This window comes from Corvus hawaiiensis, chromosome 3 (genome assembly GCF_020740725.1).
Source record: "Corvus hawaiiensis isolate bCorHaw1 chromosome 3, bCorHaw1.pri.cur, whole genome shotgun sequence".
NCBI lineage: Eukaryota > Metazoa > Chordata > Aves > Passeriformes > Corvidae > Corvus > Corvus hawaiiensis.
The window spans coordinates 26,327,013-26,354,002 of record NC_063215.1 but is presented as its reverse complement, the minus strand read 5'-3'; the positions used below and the strand labels follow the sequence as shown (position 1 = coordinate 26,354,002).

Here is a 26,990-nt window from a genome sequence, read left to right as displayed (position 1 = left end):
CTCTGGAGAAACAGATTGTGTGGTTACTTGACACAACTTGCTTTGATATCCCCCCCACTCTGAGTTTGAATTCATGCAAGAGTCATATTAAATAAAAATGTATCTGCAAACTGTCAGAGTTGAGATTTAATTAATGAGTGCAATGTTCAAATACTGTTGGGAAGATCTCCTTGTATTCATGTTTAGAGAAAACCAGAGTTTTTTAGGGAACAGCTTTATTATTTCTCTCTGTCTGTTGCCTGCTCTTGCAGGTATTTGAGAAATATTGGACGCTGAAACAGAAGAGAATTTCTACAGGGATGTGGATGTTTAAAATTATCTTTTTTTTTCACATCTTTTAAAATTTAGAAATGTATGGAGCTCTTGGAAACCAGGCTCAGAATTGAAGTGGGGGTCAATTTTGTCTTTAGCAAGAGACTTCTCTTGCAGAGGGATCTTTTGGTCCTTCTCACTATGACTGAGCCAGAAGGAGTGGTCCTGCCATCAGCCTCTGCACAGCATACAACCTTTCTGTGGGCAGGGTGAGTCTGGAGTCACAGAACTGCTCATACCGATAGGTTTTCTTTTGTGAATTTGTTAGACCCAAGGGAAACATGCTGTATCTAGAAACAGCTACTCCAAGGACCCCTTCTATGCAGAAGCCTCCTCCTAGTATTCCTGAAACATCCAAGTGGCCCCATGTCCCTGCAGAAGTCTTTTACTTGCTATGGAGAAAAGGCAAAAGGCAGGTCTGCAACCTTCCTTTTCTGAGTTTTACCTCATGTTTATAGGAAAGGTATCCATTATAGGATGCTTCAGACAAATTAGATTTGAAGGAAAAAAAAACCATCCAGGAAGGTTGCCAGTACTCTGGCAGTAAAATGCAATATCCAAATTAACCATCAGGCATTTCTTCATCTAATTGAGGGTAATTGTTGTCATGTTTATAGGGGCTATTCATCTTTTTGTGTATTAAAGAAGCCTTTTAAAAATGCAGCTTTAATTTTCTGTGGGATGCAGAAAAGCCTATCTGAAGCTTTTTGGAGAGCAATATTTAATACAAGTTAAAAATAGTGCCCTGTTTTACAGAAGAGCAGTGTACAGAAAATTATATTTCTATACAACATCATGTTACACATTTCTAAAACATGCGCAGTCATCATTGCCATGCTGGAGTAGCTTAAAAAAGATTTAGACTCTAAACCCATAAGGAAATGAGGGCAAAGAGTTCATGCTAAAACCTTTTGCCTTGCTTGCCAAGGTCAATGGCCTTAGGCCTTCATTTTCAAATAGTTCTGGGTTGGGTGATTGCAGAGGTAGAGATACAGATAGATGAGACAGATGGGGTGTGTTGACTGTGTGTATTGCTGGCCTTGATTTTCATCTCAGATTGCTCACTTTAGAATTCAGTTTGAGGGTTGCTAACTCACACAAATATAGTTTGACTATAGCTCTTCCATTAGCTTGGAATTTATGTAGCAATGCAACTTTATCTTCTGGAAGTAGTTTGAAAGCAGGTAGTGATACAGTTGTCAGATTTCTGTTCTTAGACCATTGTTTCTAGAATGGTGACTTGTATGGAAATTGAAGTCAGTCTTTCAAATGTTCTCTATCTTAAGACATAAGGGCATATTTACAAAAACACTATGTTGTGGAGGGAATGTAGAAAAATATCACAATAAATGAGTGCATTTCTAGCGGAGACAGCAGGACCTCTCCTAGTCAATGCACTAACTTGAACCTGAGCCCTCAGTTTCATCTACCTTGTATTTAATACAAATTATATGCAACTCATATTTGCCCATTCACTGCCAATAACTTGTTTCAGACAAACCAGGATGGGAATTGTCTCATTTCAGGCATTGCAATAGGTTTATTTGACCTGGTTACCCAGCCTTCTCTAGTAGGTAGCTGAGGGAACAGGCCCTTCTAAATGTCCCCCCACTAAGATATCTACCTAAGGAGAAGATGAATTGTATCCTAGAAATACTTTTGCTCCAATGACTGTAAAAGGAAGTCAGTGTGCTTTAGCTGTCATGTGTAGGGTTCAACAAGAAGTAGAAAAGATGATAATGAAAATTATGAGAGATCTTGGGAAAGACCAGACCACGTGTGTGGATATGAGCCCACTATGGGCATGGGGATGGATCACATTTTAATTTCATCTTTTTTTCCATCCTATTTGTGTTGTTTTCTTTCTCTTGTTTCTTTTCTTTGTCCCCTGATTATTTTTTGCTTTTTTTATCTTTTTCTTTTCTCATCTGTTTTCACATTTTCCTTTCTTGTTTAGTGCTTTCCTTACTCATTCTAGTTAATCTCCTGTTCTCCTGCAGTCCTGGAGAAAGTCTTGAACTTTCACACCTTTCTACCAGTATATTCAAGAGGTTTTATTCTAGGTCAGCAGCAATGACGCTTTTACGAGTTATCATCTTTTGTTGGGGAATGGCATGGAAGCCTACTGTCACTTCTAATTAAGTTCAATATTTATGGGATTTACTGAGTAATCACAAACAAGAAGATGACTGATAAATATTTATCCTTCTGTTGCCCATCTCTAGTTGCATTGCATTCAAAGCATGTAAGTGCATAATATTTAAAATTCAGTGTTAGCCCCTTGTCAGTTTAGTTGACTAGTAAAGCATGTTGTGTGCTTTGCTAAAATAGAAACATAGTCACTGCAGAAATATTTCCTGCTCATGTTCTTGAGACACCTAGTTTTATACAGCTACATAATGTGTTATTTGCAAAATTCTGCTGTTTAAGTAGTATTTGAATTCCACAGTTCAGGGTCAAGTGGACTGTCACTACATTTTTTAAATGCTGAAATTTTTCTTTTGAATTGATAACAGATTTTCTGAGAACTAATTGGAGCTTTAGACTTGCTAAGGCTACTGTTTGCTGTCTGGTGGTGTCGCTCCAGTTTAAATGTTATCTTTTATGTCTTGTTGACATACAGACTGGAGAGGTGAGATATTGGACTTTAGACTCACCTGCTGCTGTGGTATGGGCTTCCAGGGAGAACTCACATGCCACTGTGGTGGTGGGGTAGAGATCTCTCTTCTATAAACCAGCCTCTGCTACCAGCAAGTGTTTCATGCTGCTGCTGTAAAAATAGGGTGTTAAATCTTGCTAGAGCAGTAAGTAACCCTTGATGTGACAAGAACAGGTAAATGTGTGGCTGCAAGTTTTATTCTACTGTAGTGTTCACGTGGTCCTAAAGCACCCAAGGAGAAATCCAGCTTCCATGAAAGCCCAGAAATTCTTCCTGACATCCTTTGAATTCAAAACCCCAAAACTTAAGAAAATAGTGAGGCAAGTGTAAAATACAGGTGGAGAATGAGATAAAAGTCAGAAAATAAAAGACACTGTTGATGAAAATGGAATAAAAGCAGATAAATTCCTCTTTGGGGTTGATTTTCTTTTTCAAATTAAAAAAAACAGATTCTTTTGTAGTGCCAGGTCTTAGGCATGAGAGATTAAATGGGCTATTTTGAAATACTTTGTTTCTTTATTAGAAATTATGATGTACAGAAAATAGGACTAAAGGCAAGGCAAGCAGAGACTGGCTAGTGATATAGCAAACACCCAGGTATATTCCCTTCAAGGGAAAATGTTTCTTCCTTTTCATGGAAGAAAAGGTTGTAGAGAGCCTCTTAACTGACCTTCTAGCAACACTAGGGGCCTTTGGGTGCCTGGGCAGCTCCCTGGAGAGCTGTCCTGTCCATGGCACTGACAGGGAGCCCTGCCACCTGGTGCCACCCACAATGTGGGTTGGGTTTTGGGACCCTTGGCTGACCATGCCTTGGGAGAAACATGCTGCTGATGAGAGCAATGGGCAGCATCCCTTCACTAGTCATTAGTTGCTCCAAAAGTCACTTTTAAAGGTGTTCTTAGCAAGAAGGCTTTTGTAAGTAGCAGGATAAAATGCTTTTGAAAACTATTGTTTTAAAGCCCAGTTTCAAAATCATGAACTGTGTTACAGTCATAGTGCATTAGCGAGAGAGAGAACAGCTTTTTGTTGTGCAAAGACGGAATGAATAATTCAGAATAGCAACCTGAAGTTATTGATTGCTGTGTGTCCTTCAGGCAGCACACAGTTTGCAAATGGCCTCTTAGGTCGATTGCTTTGTGAAATGTTCAGGTATGCCTGTAATGGCAGCAGGATCGACCGTTCCTGATGGAGCACAGTCATTCCTTGCTGAAAGCTGGCACTTAACTGACACTAGTGGCTATCATTTTAGATAGCACTACTCTCAGTATCTTCTTTTTAGCCATGCAGTTAAGATGTCATTTAAAATTCCCCACCTCTGCTTTTAGAAATGAGTACTTTGTAGCTCTACATCAGTATTTAAAGGATGAGGCACCTGGTGTTAATCTAATGGTAGTAGCTTTTTAAAAAATTCTCAATTAATACCTTTTGATTTTGAAACATACTCAGAAAAAGCTGCTTCCCCTCCCCCCCCCGTCCCGGTGTTAAATAAAATAAGACTGATACCTTGCTGTGCTGGTGCATCTAAATAAGCTTTGTATGCATTCCTCCCACAGTTTATTCTGACAGCTGCTGCAAACTGTGTTGGGTGCAACTTTTGTAAAATCCCACTTCCATGTGGTTTCCAGCTTGCTTTAGGCATTGGGTGCAGCTAAAGTATTAGTATTTCCTCCTCTATTTTGGAGTTCAGTTGTTTAACTACACCTACTGTTTCCAGGTGGACAGAAGTGTATTTAAGTTTTTCTCCTAAAAGTTTCTGCAGCTGAATGTTCAGGACAATTCTAAAAGGTCTTGAAGTGTTTTTTCTTTGAGACATGCTCCTTCTAAAAAATAAAGTAACTCTTGAAGAACATCATCAGTTAATGATATAAAGAAATTTTATTATTTTCCCTGGAAATATGCACAATTGTAGTTTATTCATGCTGCACTGTGTACAAATTTTTTCAAAAATCTTCTACTTGGAGGTAAACCACACTGCTTAGCATAATCTGTAGCTGTTTGCAAAGCAGCTCAGCAAGCAAACTGGGGGCTTTTTTGGTGTTTAATCAAAGTTTAGATGAGGGAATAAAGTAACCAGGAAACAGTGAGGAAAAGTAGTGACAAATGCCAGATGTTAAAGCTGCAAAAGAGGAGGAAATTGTACAAAGTTTTAAAGGCTTCATGAAATGCATCATGAAAGTCTCTCTGCCAGTAAGCAAATAAATAAAAAATAAACAAAAAAATTCAAGTCAATAAAAACTATGCCACAGATTTCAAGTTTATTTGATCCTCTCTAATGCATTCAGACTTTGTGACTAATTGGGAGTAGGAAAGAGAATAATTGAAACCAGTAAATTAAATATGCATGAAATATAGGATAGCTTGAGCACATTGATATTTTTATGGCATGCAACCCTACTGAACCAGTTGAGTACATGCTTTTATGTGTGTTGAGTTTTTTAAGAAATTGGTTTATATAGGTGCTCTTATATGAAAGAATGAGTATAAGGAGAACTAAATCTGCCATGCGATGACTGCATGATCAATTAGAACCACTAGAATCAATATGCTTCCTATTATAGACTTAATATATTAATGTATTAATTCATTCTCTTTTTGTTCAGTCCATTGTTTGCAATTAACTCTCAGCATAGATTTTGTTTTATATTATTGATTCCTTGGGGATTGCAAGAGATAAAATTCTAGCATTTGCAATTAAGTGTTGACTTTTTAATTAATTGTTAAATTATGCATGGACTTATTTTTATCTATATACTTTTGATGTATCTGTTTCTAATAATAATTTATGTATCAGTTTAGAAATACTAGGGCTTGATCTGGCTCCCTTTGGGCTAATGTAACTGTGCCATTGGCTCCAGTGGGAGCAGTTTCTGCCCCAGTATGTGGGCTCCAGACAGTGAGCAACTTCAAACATTTAATCATAAACATTACCTAAGTATTTTGTTCTACAGCAATATTTCATATACTCTGGAAAGCAAGGCTTGCCCTGAGATAGTGTAGATGTGTGACTGTGTGAAGACCTAAGAAGGCATCAGAATAAACATGTTTTTTCCTATAAGGAAACATGTTCTCTGTTAAAGGCATTTATGGTGCTTTGAACAGGGACATTTAAAGATAATCACATAGTGTTCACAACCCTCCTCTACTTAGAATATCTTGAATTTAATTGGAATAATATTTTATCTGCCAACCTTAGTATATTGCCTGCTTCAGGCATGTTTGGAGTGTATTGCCTTTGGTGAGGGTTAGTTTTAAGCTGAGTTTAATGTTATTAGCATTGTATTTGCATACTTTAAACAATTCCTCCCTGGTCAGTTACATTTGACAGCATGTAGTACAGGACAGGAATGGTGAAGGCAAGTTGGAAACGCAAAGGGTGATGAGAGCTGGGTGTACTGAAACACTGTGGCACGTCTCTGGCCAAAGATAAAACAGAAAAAAAAAAAGGGAATGTGGCTGCTGTTGATTGGAGGCATTGAGCTGGATCAAGGAAGTCGATGGTGGATTTTTGGTCACTAACTTAGCATTGGAAAGACAGGACTGTGTAGCGATGGGGAAAATCATTTATCCTCGTAATTAACAGGAGGAACAATGTGGAGTTCTGCATTTGAACACCTACAAAGGAACCTTCCGTAGCCTACATAAGAAAGGCATTTCTGTGGCACAGCTCAGCTCATCCCCAGGAAGGTGTGCAATCCACTCTTACTGTTTTGTTCCCTGCCTGCTGCAGGAGTTGGGGTTGGCTGCCTCTGGTGTGGACAAGTTTTGTGAGTGAAATGCCATCCAGAGGGAACTTCAGCCTGCCAGGTTCAGAAAGTTGCTATCAAAGCTGCCTGGTTAGACAGGTCTGGACTGGCTGGGAGGGACTGCTTCAAAATCCAGAAAGGGAAGGCAATTTGCAAGCAAGTGGTTGCAAATCCCAGGCTTACTTTTTGAAGCAAAGAGAGAAGTAAGAAGTAAAAGGAGGATAATGAATGAGGGAAAGCGATAGGTAGGGTCTCCTGGGGAAGTAATACAGGAGAGGCAGAAATGCAGGAGATCTGGCAGTTATTGAAGGTGTTTGTGTTAGAGACACAAAGGCAGGCTACAGACAGGCAGAACAGATAGGAGACACCATATAGAAAATACTGCTGCTTTCAAGGTGTGTGAGATACAAAGGAGCTGTACAAGAAGGGGAAATGAGGGAAGCAGGACTAAAGGTTTTTATAAAGTTAATAAAGCAAGGTGGGGTAAAATCAGAGAAGTATAGGGTCCAGAATGAATTAATGTTACATGGAAGATCACAGGAGAAGGGCTCTGTAATTATGTTAGTTTATGAAGAAAAAAGAGTATAGATACATTACCAAGGAACAAAAAAAGATAAATAGTTTTGATCGGTGTAGAAACGTCAAAATTATGCTGGTGTCTTCATTCTACAAAATGCTGACTTGATGAAATACATTTTAATAAGATGAGGGTGAAATTCAGATAAGGAAAGAACAGATTGAAGAATATTTAGATAAGTTATGTTTTCTTGTCACACAGCTTTATTTACTCCACAGTTAGTAACTAATTGAAGTGATTTGTAACATTTTATCATTCTATTTAAGAATTCAGAGGAGAGGGGAAACTTCTAGAAGTCTGCAATTACAGTAAGTATAATACCTCTTCCCCAAGGAGAAGAAAAGAATGAGGAGTTATGGACCTTGCAGGGTAATTTCTCTCCCTGGAGAGACTGTGGAACATCTGGTCTTTGAAAGCAGGTGGACAAAAGGGAAGTGGTGTAAATGGTATGTCTGTACTTTTTTACATGTCTCGTTAGCAGATTACTGTCACGAAGTTTGGATGAAAGGATGACAGATACAGCTTGCTGGGGGTATTGCCATTAATAACTGCTGCAACTGCAGCTGGAACTGGCACTGGGAAGAGCCAGTGCTATTGGCTGCTGCTGCTGCCATAGCTGCTGTCAGGTGCTGCAGCAGCATCATCTGGCTCTGGGAGGCAGCACCCATGAGCAAGGAACTTCCACTGAGAGGGAGCATCCCAGTGCCTGCTGCCCTCACTGTATCTCATCTTCACGTGAGCTTTCAAGCTCTGTGACTTTACCTTGTAGGGTGAGGTATACCTGTTTCTCTGACACTGGCTGTACATCTCTCTGGCTCCAGCCTTTTGTCATGTCAGCAACCAGCATCATCCTTGCTCTGCCACAAATCTTACAGGGTTCATTGCTTGCCCTGGGCTGTGTTGGCTTACGCCCAGGGAGCTCCTGGAACTACGCATGAGCTTTTCATCCTGCCTGTGGGCAGCATGGTGCTTAGGAGACAAGGAGGCAGCTTGTAGTTCTGCCTTCTCATAGACAGGCTTGTGGGCACTGGCCGCGTAACTTCTGATCTTTGCATGGACAGGAGGTTTGTAGCCATCTCTAATAAAGTAGTAAGAAGATAAGTTTGCTTGGAAAATCAAAAGTAGGTTGTGGTAACTTGAGTTTGTTTAGTCTGAAACTGAGAAGACTGGGAGGGGGACATGATAACGTGTCGTCAGTATGTAAAAAGTGTGCAGAGGCTGGTGAACACATGTATTCTGAGGTCGAACTTTAAGGGAAGGGACAACAAAAACATCTGTTTATTTTACAGAAGATTAGCTTGAAGATTAGTGAGGAAAAGTGTCCCTCTCTGTAAAGCAAGTAAGTGTAGTCAAACATTGAAGCACTTGTACTGTATTTTACATTTCCTTCATTTGGATTTTCAACAAAAAATTAGAGAAGCATCTCTGGTGTTTTCTAGCCAAGCTGCACAGGACTGAGTGAGCTGATCTGTTCAATCCTTTTTAACCTTACACTTTTACTATTCTCTGGCAGCCTTCTAAAGCACAACCCTTCTCTGGTGAAGTATTATTCAACTTTTGAGTCTTAATGCTGATCACTGCCAAATTCCTTACCAAAGCTTATATTTTTATTAATTTAGTGATTTCAATCTGCAGTAATCCTATAGTTCCGGTGAGAATGCCTTCTTTCAGGTGGCTGCCATGTAAAGTGAAGCTTAGTGATGTTTGCTTTATATTCTTTGTTAATTATCACATTTATACCTTTGTAAATAAAATATTTTTAAAAGGGAACAGAACAGAAGAGACAAGTGGGGCTTTAAGCAGGTTGTGAGTCGCATTTTCTTTGTTTGATTTTAGTAATTTCTGAAATTTATGAATATCTTTAGTCTTATACACAAAAGCATTGGAACAAAGTGTACTGACCTGAAGAAAAATCGAAAAGGATTATAGTGGTGCAAAAGAGGGAAGAGAAATAGACATGCTTGCCTTGAAATCCCAACTGGTGCAAGAAGTGTTGTTGGGTGGAAGTATGAGTGGCGTGGCACAGGACTTCACCTGACATGCCACAGGTGGCATCTGTCCCTCGTGCTCTCTTAGAGCTGTCCACAGAATGAAGGTTAATTCAGTGTGTTACATTCTAAAACTTGCTGGACATCTCTGTAACTTTATATTTTAGAACTTTAAATTGTAGCAGTGATGGAGTAGATGTCTATCACTGGACATTTTATGTTGGTAAATATGCATTTCTGGTTGTGAATCTGCATGGGCTCCACTGAGGTGGATGTACTGATCCCAGTATGCAAATTTACAAGCAGATGACCAAGACTGTGCCCAGGATTAACAGCAGTGAGGGTAGTGCTGTGATAATGGTAATAAATAAGTGGAGTGGGACAGGGGTGGGGGGGATTATATCTTGAGTGGTTGGATTGGTGTTGGTTGGGTTCCAGCCCATTCCTCAAAATGTTTTGAAATGTGTCTAGTTCTGGCCTCCTCAGTACAAAAAAGACATGGAGCTCCTGGAGCAGGTCCAACAGAGGGCAACAAAGATGAATTAGGGGCTGAAGCACCTCTCTTACAAGGAAAGGCTGAGGGAGCTGGGCCTGTTGAGCCTTGAGAAGAGATGACTGAGAGGGGACTTGTCAATATGTATGAATATCTAAAGGATGGGTGTCAAGGAGATGGACCAGGCTCTTCTCAGTGGTGCCAAGCAATAGGACAAGAGGCAATGGGCAGAAACTGGTGCACAGGAAGTTCTTGAATATGAGGAAGAACTTCTTTACTGTGCAGGTGACCAAGTGCTGGAACAGATTGTGTAGCCTCCATTATTGGAGATATTTAAGAGCCATCTGGACACAATCCTGTGCAGTGTGCTCTTGGGTGACCCCACGGAGCATGGAGGTTGGAGCAAATGATCCACTGTGGTCCGTTCCAACCTGGCCCATTCTGTGATTATGTTAATGGCGCCGATTTTTATTTCCTATAGGAAGTGGAAAGGACTTTGGACATTTAGGACACTTGTTTAAAGTTCTTCTGTACAACGATGGTGTTTCAAATATCACACATCTACTGAAATCCACAAAAGGACTCCTGGATGTGCGTATTTATGTCCTACTGTTTGTTATATGTGTAAGATTATGCCTCTGCTTGCATACTTGCTTTGGGGATGTCATAGGTTAGCAAGCAAAGTCTCGGAAGTGATGTTCTTCTTACAGCTTTCCCCTTAGGAAAATACTGGAATGCATTTCATGAAACAAAATATGGGAAGTTAAGAAAAATATTTAGCAAGATTTAGCAGTGGCTGGATTAATTTTTTTTTTAATTGAGCAAGAGTATATTTATACCTTGAAGCCATACAAATATTTTATGATTCATAGAGTTATCCAGTTATGTGGTATAATTGAAGGCCAGGGAAAAATAGAGTATATAAAAGCAATGGATGATTGAGTTGTCTGGGAGAAATGTGAAGGTTAATGTAGGGGAAAAAAAAAGTGACTGATTTGAGCTTTTAGATACAAGGACAGGCTGTTAAATGGGTGGAACACAGGAAGGGTGTTATTCCGATAATAGAATGCAAAGCATTGGCCAGATGAGAAAGTGAAGGATGCAATCAAGGATGAATCTTCAGTTAGAAAACATCTGTTATAAACAAAGATCAGGGATGTTGAACTCACTCTGTAAAGGAGACTTGTTTAAATGTGCCTTAGTAAAATCATAAAGGAATTTTATGAAATTGAGTAACATCATCTGTGTCTGCTGTTTGTGAGAATTAATACCTAGAAATGTATTCAAGCAGAAAAATTACTCGTGAATATGAAATAAAGAACTGTTTATTTTCCGTGAACTACAAGAATTGTTTCCTGCAGAGTGGATTATTAGACTGTCCAGCAAACGAAGAGAGTGAAAATGAGTTTTGGAGCCACTAGGCCTAAAACTGGATTTGCCAGGCTCTGCTTGCAAGTAAGCAGGAGGACAGAAGAGACCTGGTGTGTGCCAGCTCACTGCCAGCCCTGGCTGTGGGCCCATGCTGTCTGGCTGGGGAGAGCAAATTGGGGTGTCCTGGGCAGGGTGTCCGGCGCTGGAGCTGCGGGAACAGCACCATCTGCAGCCCAGCACTCCGGCCGCCTGCGCCCTGCCCTGCGCGGAGCCGGGGCTGCAGGTCCTGTCACACCGCTTCAGTTCCCCTCATCAAGGGATGCAGTGATTAAATTCTCTTAATTAAATTTGTGTGCTTGCTTGTTTTTAATGGAATGAGTGAAGTTTAGTATGGGATTCAGTACAAAACAAGGATTGTGACCAGGGTGTGTGTTTGGAGTTCGGGTCTTTTCGCAGCAGTGAGTTTTGGGTTTAGAGTAGGAGATTAAAGAGCAGGAGTGACTCGGGGAGCCTGTCAGTGTACGTGTCAGTCTGCACAGAGCTTTGCTCCTTGATCTCTTGGCATGACACCAAGCTGGCCATGGAGCACAGCTCAGCGCCTCACTGCCCCACGCAGCACAGTGGGGGGAAATTACCTGCGGAGGAGTGGGCCTGCGGTGTGTTGAGCAGTGCTCATTCTTTACGTGGGGGAATGTAAGAATTCTGTTGAGTAAAATAAGTACTCTTGAAGATGTTTGAAGAAGCAACTTGCTTGGCAGGTCCGTCACATGGGAATATTTTGACAAATCTCATATTTTGACAATTACATGCTTCACAGATCTTGTTACAGCCTGTTCAGATTTTGAGTGTTTCTCATAAGTCATACTGCTTGTGTCAAGCTAGTAAACCTTTATTTTTGTACACAAATATGACTTTTTGTATCAGAGGTTTTTCTATTCTTTACTCAGGGCATAGGTTTATTTGTTATCATGCAGTTAGAATTGCCACTGTGATTTCTTAATTTTTAAAGATGAGAGGACTAAAACATGCATGTTCTCAAAACTTACAGAAAACTGTTTCTTCATAACTAGCAATTTTAATAAAAGTTTTTCTTTAAAAACAAGCTTAAGTATGTTTTTAGGAAGCTGAAACATTAGGGAAACTCATCAGGGTGTCAGGATCTCAACAGTGGCCACAGAATTTTTCCAGCTCTTTGAATGCGGGTGGGATTTGCTGTGGTACACTGTAGTAATAGAAGCTCTTAACTATTTATCTATTGTCTTGGTGAAAATTGTTATACTGTAACTGAAATGAGTGGGAGTTCGAAGAGATCTTTTTTTCCACGGGCATTGACTCAGATTCTTAAAGAATAAATTTGAAGTTTATTGTGAAACTCACAGTGGCCTTGAGCCAGCTGTCATTTGGACTTGTCTGTGACCTCAGTGGTAATTAAGGACTGACCCCTTTTTTCCCTGAACACACCCCTTACAGTTCTAACTTTTGAGCCTTTTCCCATTTTCCTTTGGAAAATCTGTAGTGCTTTATGTCTGGGCTGGGCATTTAATTAACTTTGCTTCCAGAAGCAAGGAGAGCAGTACTTGAAAAAGACTTTCCCAGGCATTGTGGTCTGAACAGCCTCAGTTGGATCTGTAATATTATAATTCTAGATAACTCCTGCGTAATGACACTGATTTTATGAAGGCTTGACAACTGAACTTCAGTTATTCAAAATAAGTATGGTTCAGCTTTGATTCTAATTTTGCCCGTTCTGGAAACCATAAGAAAAGGCCTAATTTGGCATGTTCTCACATTAATCAATGTGGCTTAATTATAATATAGAAAGGGAGACTTCTGATGTTTTTAAAGAAGATACTTGATTATAGTAGTCTGCTTTCCTCACCCTGTAAAAAATTGGGTAGTTTTGCAAGTACATGAGCACAAAACTCTGCCTTGTTTCCAAGTCATGCAGCTTGCCAGGGCTACAGTGATTGCCTCACCTGCCTCAGGGATTTCCTGGTGGCCTCCGGTACATGGGCGTTACTTAGAGTTGTTCCTGCTTGATCCGATTATATTCTCTCTCCTGCCTCTTCTGCCTCCACTGTAGATTCTGCAGCACATTAATGTTTGTTTCTGCTTCTTCATACACTATTTCAGTTGGGAATGTGCTCCCTACGTTTTAGGTGCTGGTCTGGAACACACTACACCCTAACATGAAAGTCTGAGGGATCTACGAGTATGCTGGGTGTGCACCCACTGTATACACAGAAATGGGTACAACCCTATTTTCCTATCCTATTTACTTCTAAGTAAGAAAAAGGGTGTGATTCTTCTTTGTTTTAGTAGAATCATCGTAGAAGCATAGAATAGTTTGGGTTGGAAGGGGCCTTCAAAAGTCACAGAATCACAGAATAAGCTGAACTGAAAGGGACCTTCAAGGATCGTCCAGTCCATCTCCCAGTCCTGCGCAGCACCATCTCCAAGAGTCACACCAGGTGCCTGAGAGCATTGTCCAAACAAGTCCTTCTGGAACTCTTGTCAGGCTTGGTGCTGTGACCACTTGCCTGGGAAGCCATAGTCACATGGCTTACGGAATATAGTCATGTGGAAGCCTGGGAAGTCATAGCAAGGAGAATGGAGCTTTCCTTACCACAGGCATCATAGTATACACGCCAGAAGATGGAGACCAGAAGATGAATCACTTCTGAAACAGTGCCTTACATTCACTGTCTTCTTTTCACTGGTGAAGCCATTTTGCTTTTCTTGTTTAAGTTTTGTCAGATGCACCTCAGCCACTCACCGTTTCCCACGTCTTCCTTAAAGAATCTCTTCTCATGTCCAAATTATCAAATCTGCCACACTCACATGAGTATATTGCAAAAAGTTGCCTGAGGGCAGCATGTAACCTACTTCGTGTGTGGACTTTGTAAAATGTAGGGCTGACAATTCTGTGATTTTATTGAAAAGCCACAAGAACTGTTAAGAAATGCCAAGGGCTCAGCAGATCCCACACATCTGTCCAGGGACCCCCATGTACATCCAGTATTTGTGGTACTGTGTGTTCTGAAGGAGGCTGAATGTGGCAGTAAAGAGCAATGAAGGATTTACATTTGTTTCTTGTAATTTAAAAGAATTCATTATATGTGTTGAGAGACAAGAGTTGCCCAAGTGATAATTACGCAGAGTTGATGTTTCAAGCTTTTTTGAAGTGTCAGTGTAGGATCTCTTGAGGAGCACAAGATGCTCCTTTTGGAAGAAGTGATCTGATGCTTTGAGTGAACATGCTTGCTCACATCAGTTGCCCAAATACAGCATTTTAGAGGCTCATCTGCTGTTCAGAGTATTGGAAGAAATTCCTTATTATGTTGCCCTGTTACAGGACGACTGGCACAGTATTTCCTAAATAATGAATCCTCACAGTAATTGTCAGCCAGTGGCAAAACTTAGACAGATACATAATGTGTACTGCTGGTTTTTCCTGTTTTGACAGCTCTATGCCAGTTTTTTCATATCCAGTGTGAGTTCATCTCTGAAGTGTCTGTGATTTTGAGAAAGATAAACTGGGGAAGGTGGTTGCATCTGTAATACTTAGGAAACCTCAGAGCAGAAGAAACAAACAGAAGGTCAACAAGTAGGTGCTGTGAGATACAGACTAGCAGGATAACAAAGTTATCTTGCATCTAATGGGAAAAAAGAGCAGACAACAGAAATAGTGGTATTTTCTCACCCTTCAATCCAGGTACCTGTACATTGGGCAAGTCCCCTGAGTTCTATGTTGAAAAGAGTGTGGGCATTGACTTGATGCTGCACGGACAGTTCTTCACCTGTGGTGGTGCAGGGTCTTTGAGATGTACACCACATTCCTCTGTCCTTAACCTTATGTCCTCCCATGCCTCTGGCCACTGCACTGTGGGTCTGTTCCGGCTGGGGATTCTGCTGGGGAAGTGCACAGTGACATATCCTGGGTGATGGGGCAGGCAGCCCTCTCACAGGGTTTTGTCATAAAGAAAACTTGCCTACTTTTAACAGAAAGAGTTTAGTATTTGGGTTGATATAATTCTTTGAATGTAAAAATAACGAGTCACAGTTGTTTTGGGTTAAAGATTAAAATTCCTTGTGCTTTTCCCCTCTCAAGCATTTATCATAATTGAATCTTGTATCAGGGACATCAATGATTTATATGGCTTCCCTTTTCTTTCCTTTCACCAGAGATGTAGTAGGAGAACACCTGTTCTGTTTCTTTGTTCAGCTTAACAGTACTTCAGTATTATTAGAGAAATTTTTTCTTAGAATTTTTTTTACATTAAATTGCTTGTAGGATTAAAAAAAAAAGTAACTAAAATTAAAATGATGCTATTTTGTGTATGTGTGTGAGATTGTAAAGCTATGTATATGTATTAGAGCATTGGATTGTAACTTGAACTGGCTGTGTGTGCAGTCTGTGTAAACGTTTTGGAAAATATGTTCTGTAATTCCTCATGGAACAGTCTTCTAGATGACTTGTTCTGGCTAGTCTTCAGCACAAGCATAAATATGTTCTGATACTACTCTCAATTAAGACGATGGTGTTTGTGAAAACAGATTGCAGGGTAATTTCATGTTTAAAAATTCGAGTAAGAAATCTTGAACTGAAAAACATTTATGAAGCTAATATTACGTGTGGAGATGGTTATTTATGCAGCAGGATGAATCTCAAAATTCCCCCAAAAGTGTGGCAAACAGAGCTGTTATATAAACTCGAAGATCTGGGTTGATTGTTGCTGCCCTCATCACACACATATGTTGGCAGTCAGAGTGTGTCTCCCATAGATTTCATATTGCAAGTACAACTCATCTCTAGCAGAGATGAGGAAGAAGAAAATTTCTGATGTCGTATTTTATCCTAAGCTTAGGAAGTTTCTGATCTGGTGGTTCAACAGGAACACCAGGGAGCTGACATTAAGCTGTAGCTGGAAAGCCCTCAACCTCTGCCCTAGGAAGTCAAAAATCTCTGATTCTGAAAAATTAGGTCCCTTCTGTCACATTTAAAGAGCAGCTGGCTGAAATTGCTTAAGACATTTCACATAAAGTTATATTTAAGGTATTGGTAACAATCAAGAAGTTGGCCTGTGGACAGATATCTCCCAGATTTGTTGTGCCTGTCAGTAAAGGTAGGGCTTCCAGCTGTCTCTCTTGTCATTGCAGCCCCTCACTAGATCAATCTAATGTCATAGTTCTTTGGTATGGTGTGTAAGGTGGATGTGTGAGTCATTGGGAGAGCTCCCGAAGTACTGGGAAACCTGGGCTGACAATACATGGTGTTAATTGGTGGATGGTACGCCTTGATTAGAAAGTGTGTTACTTTCGGCATGACTGCAGTGAACATGCATGCTGCTGACAGTACTTGTCTGTTGGGTATTTTTTTACAATTCATTGAATCTAGCTACTGTTGTCATAATGCTCACTATTTAGGTCTAAATAGGAGAGTATCTGATATTGTTTAAATTGTCAGATACTGATTTTTTTCATTGCTACATGCATTCATTACATGTAACTTAATATAGGTTTTTTTTCCTTTTCTTTAAAGTGATATAAATATGATGGAACTGTGCAAGTGCAGACACAGATGTGAATTTTGTCTATTACAATTAATTTATATTTGTAAATTTGTCATGAAAGTGAAGAAATTCAAAAAGCAATGCTGAGGTATAGCTGAAGTTTATCTGTATTTTAAAAGATATGTGTTAATATGAGCATGAATTCTCAGGTAGAAACAGGAATCATGTATTTAATTTTTGCATTTATCTGTGCAGGTTCGAAAGCATGTGAATGACCTATATGAAGACCTAAGAGATGGACATAACTTAATCTCACTTCTAGAAGTCCTTTCTGGAGACACCTTGGTAAGCTTTTGTATCATAATGCAATGGTTCCAGATTGTTAATTATGCACTTTCTCTGTTTGTTAACTTGTTGGGTATTGACTGCTGTAGATTTCTTGGATATTTTCTGAAATCTGTGACCTGATACAAAAGACACAAGTTGTATTTCTGTTGGTAAAATATGCTGGTGTGAATTCTGTGGGGGAGTGCAATCTGTTCTCTTCCTTTCTTGTGGTTAGTGAGACTTCCATTCATAATAGGGTAATGCACTATTTCTTCTGTTCTTTCCTTTTCTTTCTGATTTTTGTTTTAACAAGTATTGGATGCTTAATATCTTTTTGCATTTAAGGGAGTAACTTACAAATAACAAGGATAACATGTCCCTGAAATGGTCTAACACACTCCTCAGGTGTCATTTCCTTTCTTTGTGAGCATTACTTCCCTTGCTTGGTATTTGTTCTCTTCATTATGTTCTTCTTTTCATGCTCTTCTTTTCATTTGTGGTCTGTCTTGTGTTTTTGCTGTCCTGTCTCCTGTCTGTTATATTCATTAGCCAAGAGAGCGAGATTTTTTGAAGACCTTACGGTTGGTGAGTTCAACAGACGCATGCGCAAATGAACAGCATGAGGATTTGGAGGATGAGGATAAGGGGGTAGGTGCCGACCCCCATAACTGTACTAATGTAGTGTTTGAAGTGTGGTGTTTGCTAATGTAAATTCTTAGTTTGGTGTGCTGCAGTAGTGGGCTGTAGAAAGGACAAAAGAACTTTTGTTGGTAAACCAGGATATGTGTGTTTATGGTGGAGGTATGGTAAAGACAAATTTTTATTCAGCCTTTTTGTGAACGCCTAAAATGCGAATGTTCAAGATTTCAGTTTGTTTTTTTTCATTAAACTGTACAAAACCATGGCACAAATGTATACTAGACAACACTCTCCGGATGCTATAAAATAATTGTTTTAAATAGTAGATAGGGAAATACCATAAATCTATTAAATTAAGACTTTTTTAAACTTGCAGACAGTATTGTCCATATACAAGTAATCTAGACAAAGATTTGAAGGTTCTTCTTAGTGACATCAATGGCAAAAAATTGATTTGTCTTAATTAGAAGCACCAGTTAACTGCGCCCATGGTGTGTGTGCCAAAATATTGGATAATATCTTGAAATAAAGTAATTCAGTGTGCAGATCTGTTTGTTAGAATTTATCACATGTAGTAGTGATTTTTATCAAAGCAGGTAGATTAGAAGTCAAGCAACAGCTTTGTGTTGTGGCTGCTAAAAATACAGATAGTTTGCAGGGTTTATCTTTCTTGCAACAAATGCTGAATTATCGATTCACTATATTTTGCCCATCCAGAAGGGAAATATCTACTTATAAAGTGTAAAACGTTGGGTGCTTGTTAGTCTGAGCGAGCTGTTTGCTGCCTTTTTAGACCTTGCACTTTGGTGTTTGCTGAAGCAACTCACTGTCATAGGGCCTGAGTGCCTCCCTGGCTCCCGTGCTTTGTGCTGCAGTTGTGATTGCAGTGGAATTTGTGTGCTTTTTTTCTGGAGTGCAGCATAACTCAAAACGCTGCATTTTTAAATAAAAAAATATTTCCCCTCTGAGATGCTAACTGTGTATTTTGGGATTTACTATACCTTCCTTGTTGTGGAAAACCTAGTTCCAGGTCTGCAGTCCTTAATTCCATCCGTGGAAACTCTTTGATAGCAAGGGCTGTAATGCTTGATCCTGAGTTACTGGTGTGAAAAACAAGGGGCTAAATAGGAGATTCTGTAATGAAAATTAAATTTTTTTTTTTTTTTTTCAGTTTATGCTTCTTATTCAACTTCATTTTCCTATGTTTCTTTTTGGGAAGCATCTGAAACTCCAGAGGGGGGTAAAAAGGCAGTTAAGGAAGGCTTGGGCTTATCTGTGTGTTTCACAGTGATTATCTGAGGAAATGCTCATATTCATGGCTGATCCCTAGCAATTATAGTCCGCTTCAGTTTATTGCTGTGAAAGTTTGTGAAAAATCTGAAATAAGGAAGAATAGAAGGACTTGGATATGATGTTGATGGTATAAATTTAACTGCTTTCCCATGCTGATCTGTGACAGCTAAGTATGCGTTTTCTGTGTGATTCTTCTTCTTGGTGATTTTGCACTAACTGCATGCAGTTTTGCCATGTTTCCATTAACACACCACTCATTTTTATTTTAGAGTTTCTTCTTGACAGTTTTGACTTTGCTTTGAGGGGACTGACTTGTTAGTTTTTTTCATGCTTTAAAATGTTCTACCCAAGTCAAGAGTTTAAACTTACACTCTACGACTGTTTATGTTACATTATTCTGTTTGGAGGAAGATATTCTTTTTATTAGATGCTTTAAATAAATACGTGTAGATATCATAATGATTATGCAGTCATACCATTAAGCCATGAAGTTCCATACAGAGGTAAGCTTTTCCATCAAGAGTTTACCAAAACAATGTAAAGGTCCATGACATTACTTCTGTTTTGTTTTGCTTAATACATTGTAAATATTTTATAATAATGTATTCCAGTTTAGTTTCTGTAGGCAGTAGCCCTCTTGGCCTTAATAGTACTTTACAGGGAACAGCCTGCATGCATCGAAGTTGCAGTTGGGGACCAGTGATCTGTCTTGCCATCCACTGTACTAAAAAATAACTAAGTTAATATAAGTAGTTAAAACACACTTTTCCACCAAAGGTATTGACTTCATTAAAGCTGTAGTGCTTCAAATACATAGTATCTGTTAAATCAGACTGTTTGTACTTTTGTCTGATGAGAAAATCTCACAACTCCTGTTTTCCAATTGTAGCCCCGAGAAAAAGGTCGGATGCGTTTTCACAGACTCCAGAACGTCCAAATTGCACTTGACTATTTGAAAAAGCGCCAGGTATGATGAAAATAATAAAAAAAAGAATTAATGAAAATTTTATCACCTGTAGCTAATAAATAAAATAATTTATCCTGCTTTGTCTCTTGTGCATGTTGTGTAACAGCTGTTTGTGTAGGCTTGGCTTTATGTCATGCTTGAGATGGTTAAGAGAGATGTAGGAAAGGTAGTTTTATGCCACCCTTCCCTGAGCAATAACAACACATTCCATATGCTATATGTTGTTAAAGAGGAGAAAATTATAGGTGAGATCCTTAGGAGTTGCTTATAGTAAATTTAACTGTCTTTCTTGCTGCCAGACACTAGTTGGTACGCAGGTTTGTTCACAATCTAATTTTTAGTGCACAGTGCCAATTCAAATATATTAGAATGTTGTGTGGGAGTTCCTTGTTTTGATTGTATTTGTTTTGGGAAAACTTTCTCAAACTTTGGTCCTGATTAAAGCAAAACTGGTCTTTTTAGACCAATTACAAAGGTGTTAGAGCCGCCTGGGCACTGTGGAAGATTCAGGCTGAATTTCACTTTATAATATCTCTTTTTAGCCAGTGTATCTCCACACTGTTGTGTGGTTTTCTGCTACTCTGAATTTCTTTACACTTTTCAGTATCTTTTAAAGACTTACAGAATTCTTGCTTTCTCCCCTTACTAAATGGCAATTTAAAAAAAAGCCAAAACATGTAAGGAAAAACTGTTCCTCCCTATCCATCACATCCCAATGAATTGACACTGAAAATCATTCTGATTGGTTGATTTAAAAAACAAAAATTGTTTTTGCTTCTTCAAAGATTTGAGAAAATGTGAGGTAGCAAGCCATAAACAGACACTTAATTTTGTTATGAAACTGGATGTCCTTTTGCATTTTGAGAGAAATTTCAAACTTGCCTTTCAGGTCACTGGATGGTATGTTTGCACTGAGAACTCAATCCCCCTTTGCTGAGTTCAAAGCAAACTTTTCCTGTTAACCTAAGTGAGCCACTGAACAAGTACACTACAAAGTAAATGAATGGCTACTTGACAGTCACAATGGCATTTTTATGCAGCAGGACCTTGGGACTTGTGCTGCACCATGCCTTATTTATGCATGGCAGACCATGTGTATTAAAATGCAGGAGATTTAGGGCTGTGTCATCCTCATGTTTATGAACATGCACATGCTGCCGTCGACTGTGATCTAAGGATTTTTGTGCTCTCTTTAGCCTCGCAGCTTTGTGAAGATGGCTGTATTCTAGCATGCAAAATGCTTGTAGGCCTTTGGTCTTGGCAAATTGTCAGTGGGGCTTGCAGTTGATTAAAGTTTCAGCCCTCTGGTAGGTGTTTCTGAACTGTATGTAGCAGGTAACTTGCTCAGGTTGGCTGTATAACCTCCAAATACAATGCTTATTGTGATTGTAGGGCAGAGAGATCCTATATATTGGTAATTTTGAAGCCTGACTTGAGAAATTAGCAAACAACAAGCTGTGGAATACACTGTCTTTATTGCAGGGAGTGAAGTTTGGCTTTTTTTCTCCCTCCAAATAGTTAATATTATGTCTGCAGATAAAAAGAAGGACATGCCTTTGCTTGTTCAGTTGATAGCAGGGTATATGTTGAAAAGCGTGTGCATCTAACTTTACTAATGTAAGCATAAAATGTCTTTTAGCTTAGTCATCTCTAACTGCTAGACTAAATGCATGCATAATACATATAGAGATATTAAATGTGTTAATAAAATCAGACCAAAAAATGGAATTATTGAACTCTGGGTATGAGTGTATTGGAGTGTAATAGCAGCTCTTGTTTTAATCTATTAACCATTTGCTTATAGCACTATGAATGAGTACAGCATCAGAAACGATAATAATTGTTGTCTTTATTAAGCCATTGGTTACTTAAACATGATACTAAATTCCTAGTTTTATCAAGCCAGACCTCTGTTTTAGCAGGCCAGTTCTTCTGCTGCAGAATTCTTGCTCAAGTACAGGAAAGCATGGGGTGGAAAAACAGCAGCGATAACTTCCCAGTGTCAGTACTGCCCTGGGACTGATACAGCAGCTACAGATCATTATATTCATGTTGTCCTGCCCTGCTCTGTCGTGCCTTCCCCTTTTGACAAGAGCCGAGGCAAAGGGTATTTGGCATGGGGAACAGATCTGCTGGCCTGGTGACAGCTGAGAAATTTCTTCATCTCAGTGTGAGTGGGAGAGGGCAATTCCTGGCAGGCCACTTACAGGCAGAATGCAATTCCTTTCTGCTTTTGAGAATTAAAAAAACCCAGCAGAGTAGGCTCAGGAAGTGAGTAGTACATCCTTTACAATCATGCCTGTGTAATGCAATATGTATTTGCGATGTATTTATTTCAATTTTGCCTGTATTTTCTTTCTGTGATGGCAGGTGAAACTGGTTAACATCAGAAATGATGATATAACAGATGGGAATCCCAAACTGACTTTGGGGTTGATATGGACCATAATTTTGCACTTTCAGGTAAGCCTGGTTTTGCATGACAATATGTTTTCGGTCAGATTTTTGCATAGTTGTGAGGAATGTCAACTTAGACAGGACTCCACAGATTTTATCTCTTCTCTAATGTGTTTCTGAAGGTTTTGATGATGTATCTTATTTCATGATGTAAACTGAATCTCGAGATTTTATTTGCTAATTTCCTGTGTGTGGAGTGATAGAAAAATAGCTTCTGTTTTGAACATCATTAAAGACAGAAATTGATGTATTCCTTCCAGCATTTGGACATATCCTTCTTGTTTTATTCTACAGACTTCTTTCGATGTGTATTAAAATATATTGAAAAGTTTAAAATATTGTTTTCATTCAGGTTCTGCTGCTGTATTTTAAGAAGCTCTGCTTTCAGCCTCTTCTAGTAGCTCCTCCCATGTCAGCATTTGTTTCTAGCCCCAGCGATGGTAGCGTGGGTCACACTAGGTGGCACTCTGGTTGTTGTACACTGGTGGGATTGTGTACAGTATAATGCAGCCTTACAGTGTGTGGTGTTAAATGGCTCCTCAAAAGGAGGCTTGCATAATGGTCCTGGCTGTAGATGATGTAATTCAGATGACAGATAATTCCTATTTAGTGACTGCAGCATTGTTAACGATAAACTCCCTGCTGTGCAGGCATTTTAAATGATCAGAAATTTGCAAGATCACACAGAAAAAACATGGTTCACTTAGGAGTGTTCCACACTGGATTTATGACTGAAAAAAATTTCTTAAAAAACCCCAGAAAGGCTGCTAGGATCTAATGTGCCCTTCTACAAATCCTAATGAGGAGCAAAAACATGAATAGGGCCCTGATATAAACAGGATGCACATCTTAGCCCAGACCAGCATGTAGAATAAAGGAGAAACCACTAGCGAGGGCCTGGAGTTCCCTCAGCTTCCCTTGTCACATCAGTCTTTGCTCCCACGTGGTTATGTAGAGAAAAAAAAGCTGGGTGTAAATATATTTAATCATGACCTACGGGATTAGGCTGTGATTGAAAATTGCTCTATTTTAAGAAATAAAGATTATTAACAACTTACTAATAGAAGCTGTTAGTGGAACTTAAACCTTTACTTGATGTGTATTTTATGTTTCTGAACCTGAATACTAGGCTGTAGGTTGCAATACCTACCCTGAATGCAAAAGAGGTTTGTAAAGTGGTATAAGACACACACCCTGCACTAGCCTGTGCTTGCATGACATTTACTACTATGCCACTTGCTTTGAAAAATATGGCAATTTGGTGTCATTGACACCCATATATGGCTGCTTTGGGCTCAGAACGTGAAGTTCAGAAGAATGTACATACTTAGACTACAGGTTTTTTGTATTTCTTCACTGAGATTTAAAATGAGAGAAAAATCTGAATGGAGAAGTGTACCAGTGGAATCTTCACCAAGGGATAAAGTTTTGTGATAATAATTGCGTTTATGCATGGAGTAATCCTATAGTTATCAGGAAAGTTGTGATTAGATTCAGTTTGAAGTTAAGACACCTAAATCTGGGTGCTTATGGAGAGTGATGTTCTTATGCAATTGTCTAAGTTGTCCCTTTAATCTGATAATCAGAGTGATAGAGGGTTAGTCTATACAGTTAATATAGCCTAGACAGTGAGTCAACTAACTAGCTACTAGAGGTTCACTCCACTCGACTAAACATAAACATCTGTGCTGTTGGAGATTTATGAGACACCCATGTGAGTATGAGAAGCATGACATGGATCTTATGGGAAACACACTCTCATCTGGGAAGAGGCAGATCAGGCAGGATAAACTGCTTCTTAAATGGTGGTAAACATGTTTAGCAATGGATCTGAGGCCTGGAGGGCTAGGCAATATGGAGGGTGAGGCTGATGGAGCAATTCAGATCCCTTGAACGAGACGCCTAGAGCACCTACGGAGCTATTCCTTGTCCAGCATAGTTGCTGTGTGTGTTCTGAGATGACACTTCATATCCAGTAGCATATGCAGTGGGAAGCAGGTTTCCTTAGGTCTTGTGATGCATATGCCATCTCCATGTGGATATCTCAGGTAGCTTTAAGTGTCTCAAATATTCTAGGTGGTCAATTGACTTTCTTATGTCTCTGCTTCAGGGTGTGAAACATTGCTGTTGATTGTACTAGCCAGATCCCCAGGGCTTTTGATTCAGTCTCCTGAAGACAGGTGGCATTTGAGTGATATCTGAGGTGTGCTAGAGTATGCAGGACATGTGTGTGGACTTCTCTGATGAGACACCACACCAGTGAGAGACTCATGATCTTCTGTATCTGCAGCTGGAGGCCAGCTGGGATATTGCACGATATCTCAAAGAGCTCCAGAAGCCCATTTTGAGGAAACTAAATCCTGCCTCCACTGCATAAAGTGGTCTCTTCAAAACCTAGCCAGAGTGTAAACATGAGTATCTAGACACCTAAGTGGTGGAGTTTTAACCTTAATTACCCCTTAATTTTCCCAGCATTTGCAGAAATAGTTAATTTCTCAGCGAGCATAAGAAGCTGTTTGCTGTGTGATGTTACTGGCTCTGCTACATATCAATTATGTGTGTTCTAATAACACTGCAATCTGGGAAATAGTCAAGATGGCAGAGAATTTTTTTGGCTGTTGTTTGTGGCTTATTGTTTCTCTGAGTCATGGTCCATATCTGGAGGATATTGTTTCCTCAAAATAGAAAATCCCTCTGATTGTTGGAATGATTTAGTGGAAAGACATGATAAAAAAAAATAAAAGATAATACACATTTGAGGATTATGTTTCTCTTGCATCTGAATTGCATCTAGAGATGGTGATGGCTTTGTGAATTGGTACCCATAACTAGATAAATATAAATTTTATTCTGAGTCACAGCACTGACTTCTGCAGCTGCACAAGTCCAGAAAGTATCCATTCTTCTGTGTCCCAAGTAATTACATAAGAGATATTGACAAGCTTGAATGAGAAATCTGGTGGATTATTAAACTGAGTATGTAAGGAAATAACTTACTCTGTGGGTATTGAAAAACCCCAATGTATGTGTGCTACTAGGATTTATGCAAGCTTTCAATGTACATATTTCACATGATTTTAATAGTAGGTGGCTTAGTTTAAATTCAGCTTCATAATGTCATAACTGTTTTAAGTTATTTTCCTGACACCTGTAGAGCATGCTGAATCAGTTTATAGTATTTTGTATAATCGTAGGCTGTAGGTATAAATATCCAAATTAATACTTTCATGGACTCCTTCTTCAACATCCAATACATTTTCACTGACAACACTGGAGACGAACAACTATAAATGAAAGCAGCATTTGTCCTCATAAAGTCATCACAATGCTGTGAAAACTGGTGATCATTTCTTTTCAAACCACTGCAAACATTCTTTAACAAATGTTAAATGTTTAAAATCACTTGCAGTTGGTTGAAAAAAGCATGCTGAAGCAAAGCAAAACTTTAAACTTTGAACTTCCATCTAGCTAAAATTAGGCCTTTGTGAACTCAGACCTTAAAAAATTTCAGAAGGTTTTAAGTCATGACTCAATTGACTTTTTCTATTTCAGTTTCATCATCATTTTGCAGCTCAGGAACTGCCATTAAACATTTTTCCTTCCACTCTCCCCTGCTTTTTGCTGTCAGACCTCTGCAGGATGCTGCTTTCCAAGGTTCTGGTCAGTGATGATTTTGTCCATATATTACAGTACTGTCCAGCCCTCTCCAGCCAGATGGGTACTTTCTCTCAGGCCTCCTTCAGCACGTGTAACCTCTTTACATTTCTCTTGCCAGCCAGCAAATACTTCTTTTTGCTGCTGACTCCCCATAAACCTTTAAGAAAAAATAATTTTTGATTAATCTGCCCCCAAGCAGTCTATAGACTGTTGATTTGGTCCAGCATCAGCAGTTAAACATTTACCAGTGTTGGTGAAAGGGTGAGGCAGGTGGATTTGTAAGGCTGTGACCTGCATACAGGGTGGCCAGAGGAGGAGGCAGCTCAGCTGTGGTAGTCCATTCCAGTAAATGATGTGCAGAAGACAGAGGGATATCCCGTGGCAGGGGTCACCATTCAGTAGACATGCTGCCTGCTTTCCTGAGGTGGCCATGTGTAATCTGGAGAGCTGGGTCTGGCCTTCAGACACTGTTCTCCTGGCAACCATTCCTGGTGCTGCCTGGGCTGTGTGCCTTGCAGCCTGAGGACTGAAATTTACTCTGCCTCTGCTTTAAAATAACCAGAACAGTTTTAGGTCTGGTCTTCTCAGAGATTTAAAAAAGGAGCTATGTGGCCAGTTGTCCCATCTGTGACTGTATGTGATTGTAGAATAAAGTGTGTTCCACGTTGTAGCTACATTGTCTGTCATTAGCCAATACAGCAGCATTACCTGTCCTTCAGCATTTGTTAGGGTATACTTGTGATATTTTATTTCTCAGCTGAACTCCTAGTTGTTTCTTCTGTAATTCTTCAGTGATTTGTAAAAAAACAAAAAGTAAAATTCTTAAGTCTTTGGTAAGAAAATGAGGGCAGAATTCTTGAAATTTCTGGGACTCACCTGAATCACAGCAAGGGTGAGAGAAGCCTAAAGTCATTAATGCCATGAAACCACCAATAAGGAGCAAATTCCTATTTTTGTAAGCCAACTCACTGGATATAAAACCTCTCCTGTTGGT

At 39.4% G+C, this 26,990-nt stretch overlaps 1 protein-coding gene across 16 annotated transcripts in view; it reads left to right on the top strand.

Moving 5' to 3' along the window:
- DST (dystonin) overlaps positions 1–26,990 on the top strand; it is a 299,250-nt gene that overhangs the window by 94,201 nt on the left and 178,059 nt on the right. For 11 of the 16 annotated variants that reach the window (XM_048296861.1, XM_048296883.1, XM_048296868.1 and 8 more), the window contains 3 exons: positions 16,912–17,001; positions 19,805–19,882; positions 22,253–22,345. In XM_048296861.1, coding sequence (XP_048152818.1) covers positions 16,912–17,001; positions 19,805–19,882; positions 22,253–22,345 — 261 coding nt within the window. Of the gene's footprint in view, positions 1–16,911; positions 17,002–17,532; positions 17,632–19,804; positions 19,883–22,252; positions 22,346–26,990 lie in introns of all 16 variants that reach the window. The other 5 variants (XM_048296860.1, XM_048296879.1, XM_048296880.1 and 2 more) reach the window with 1 other exon arrangement.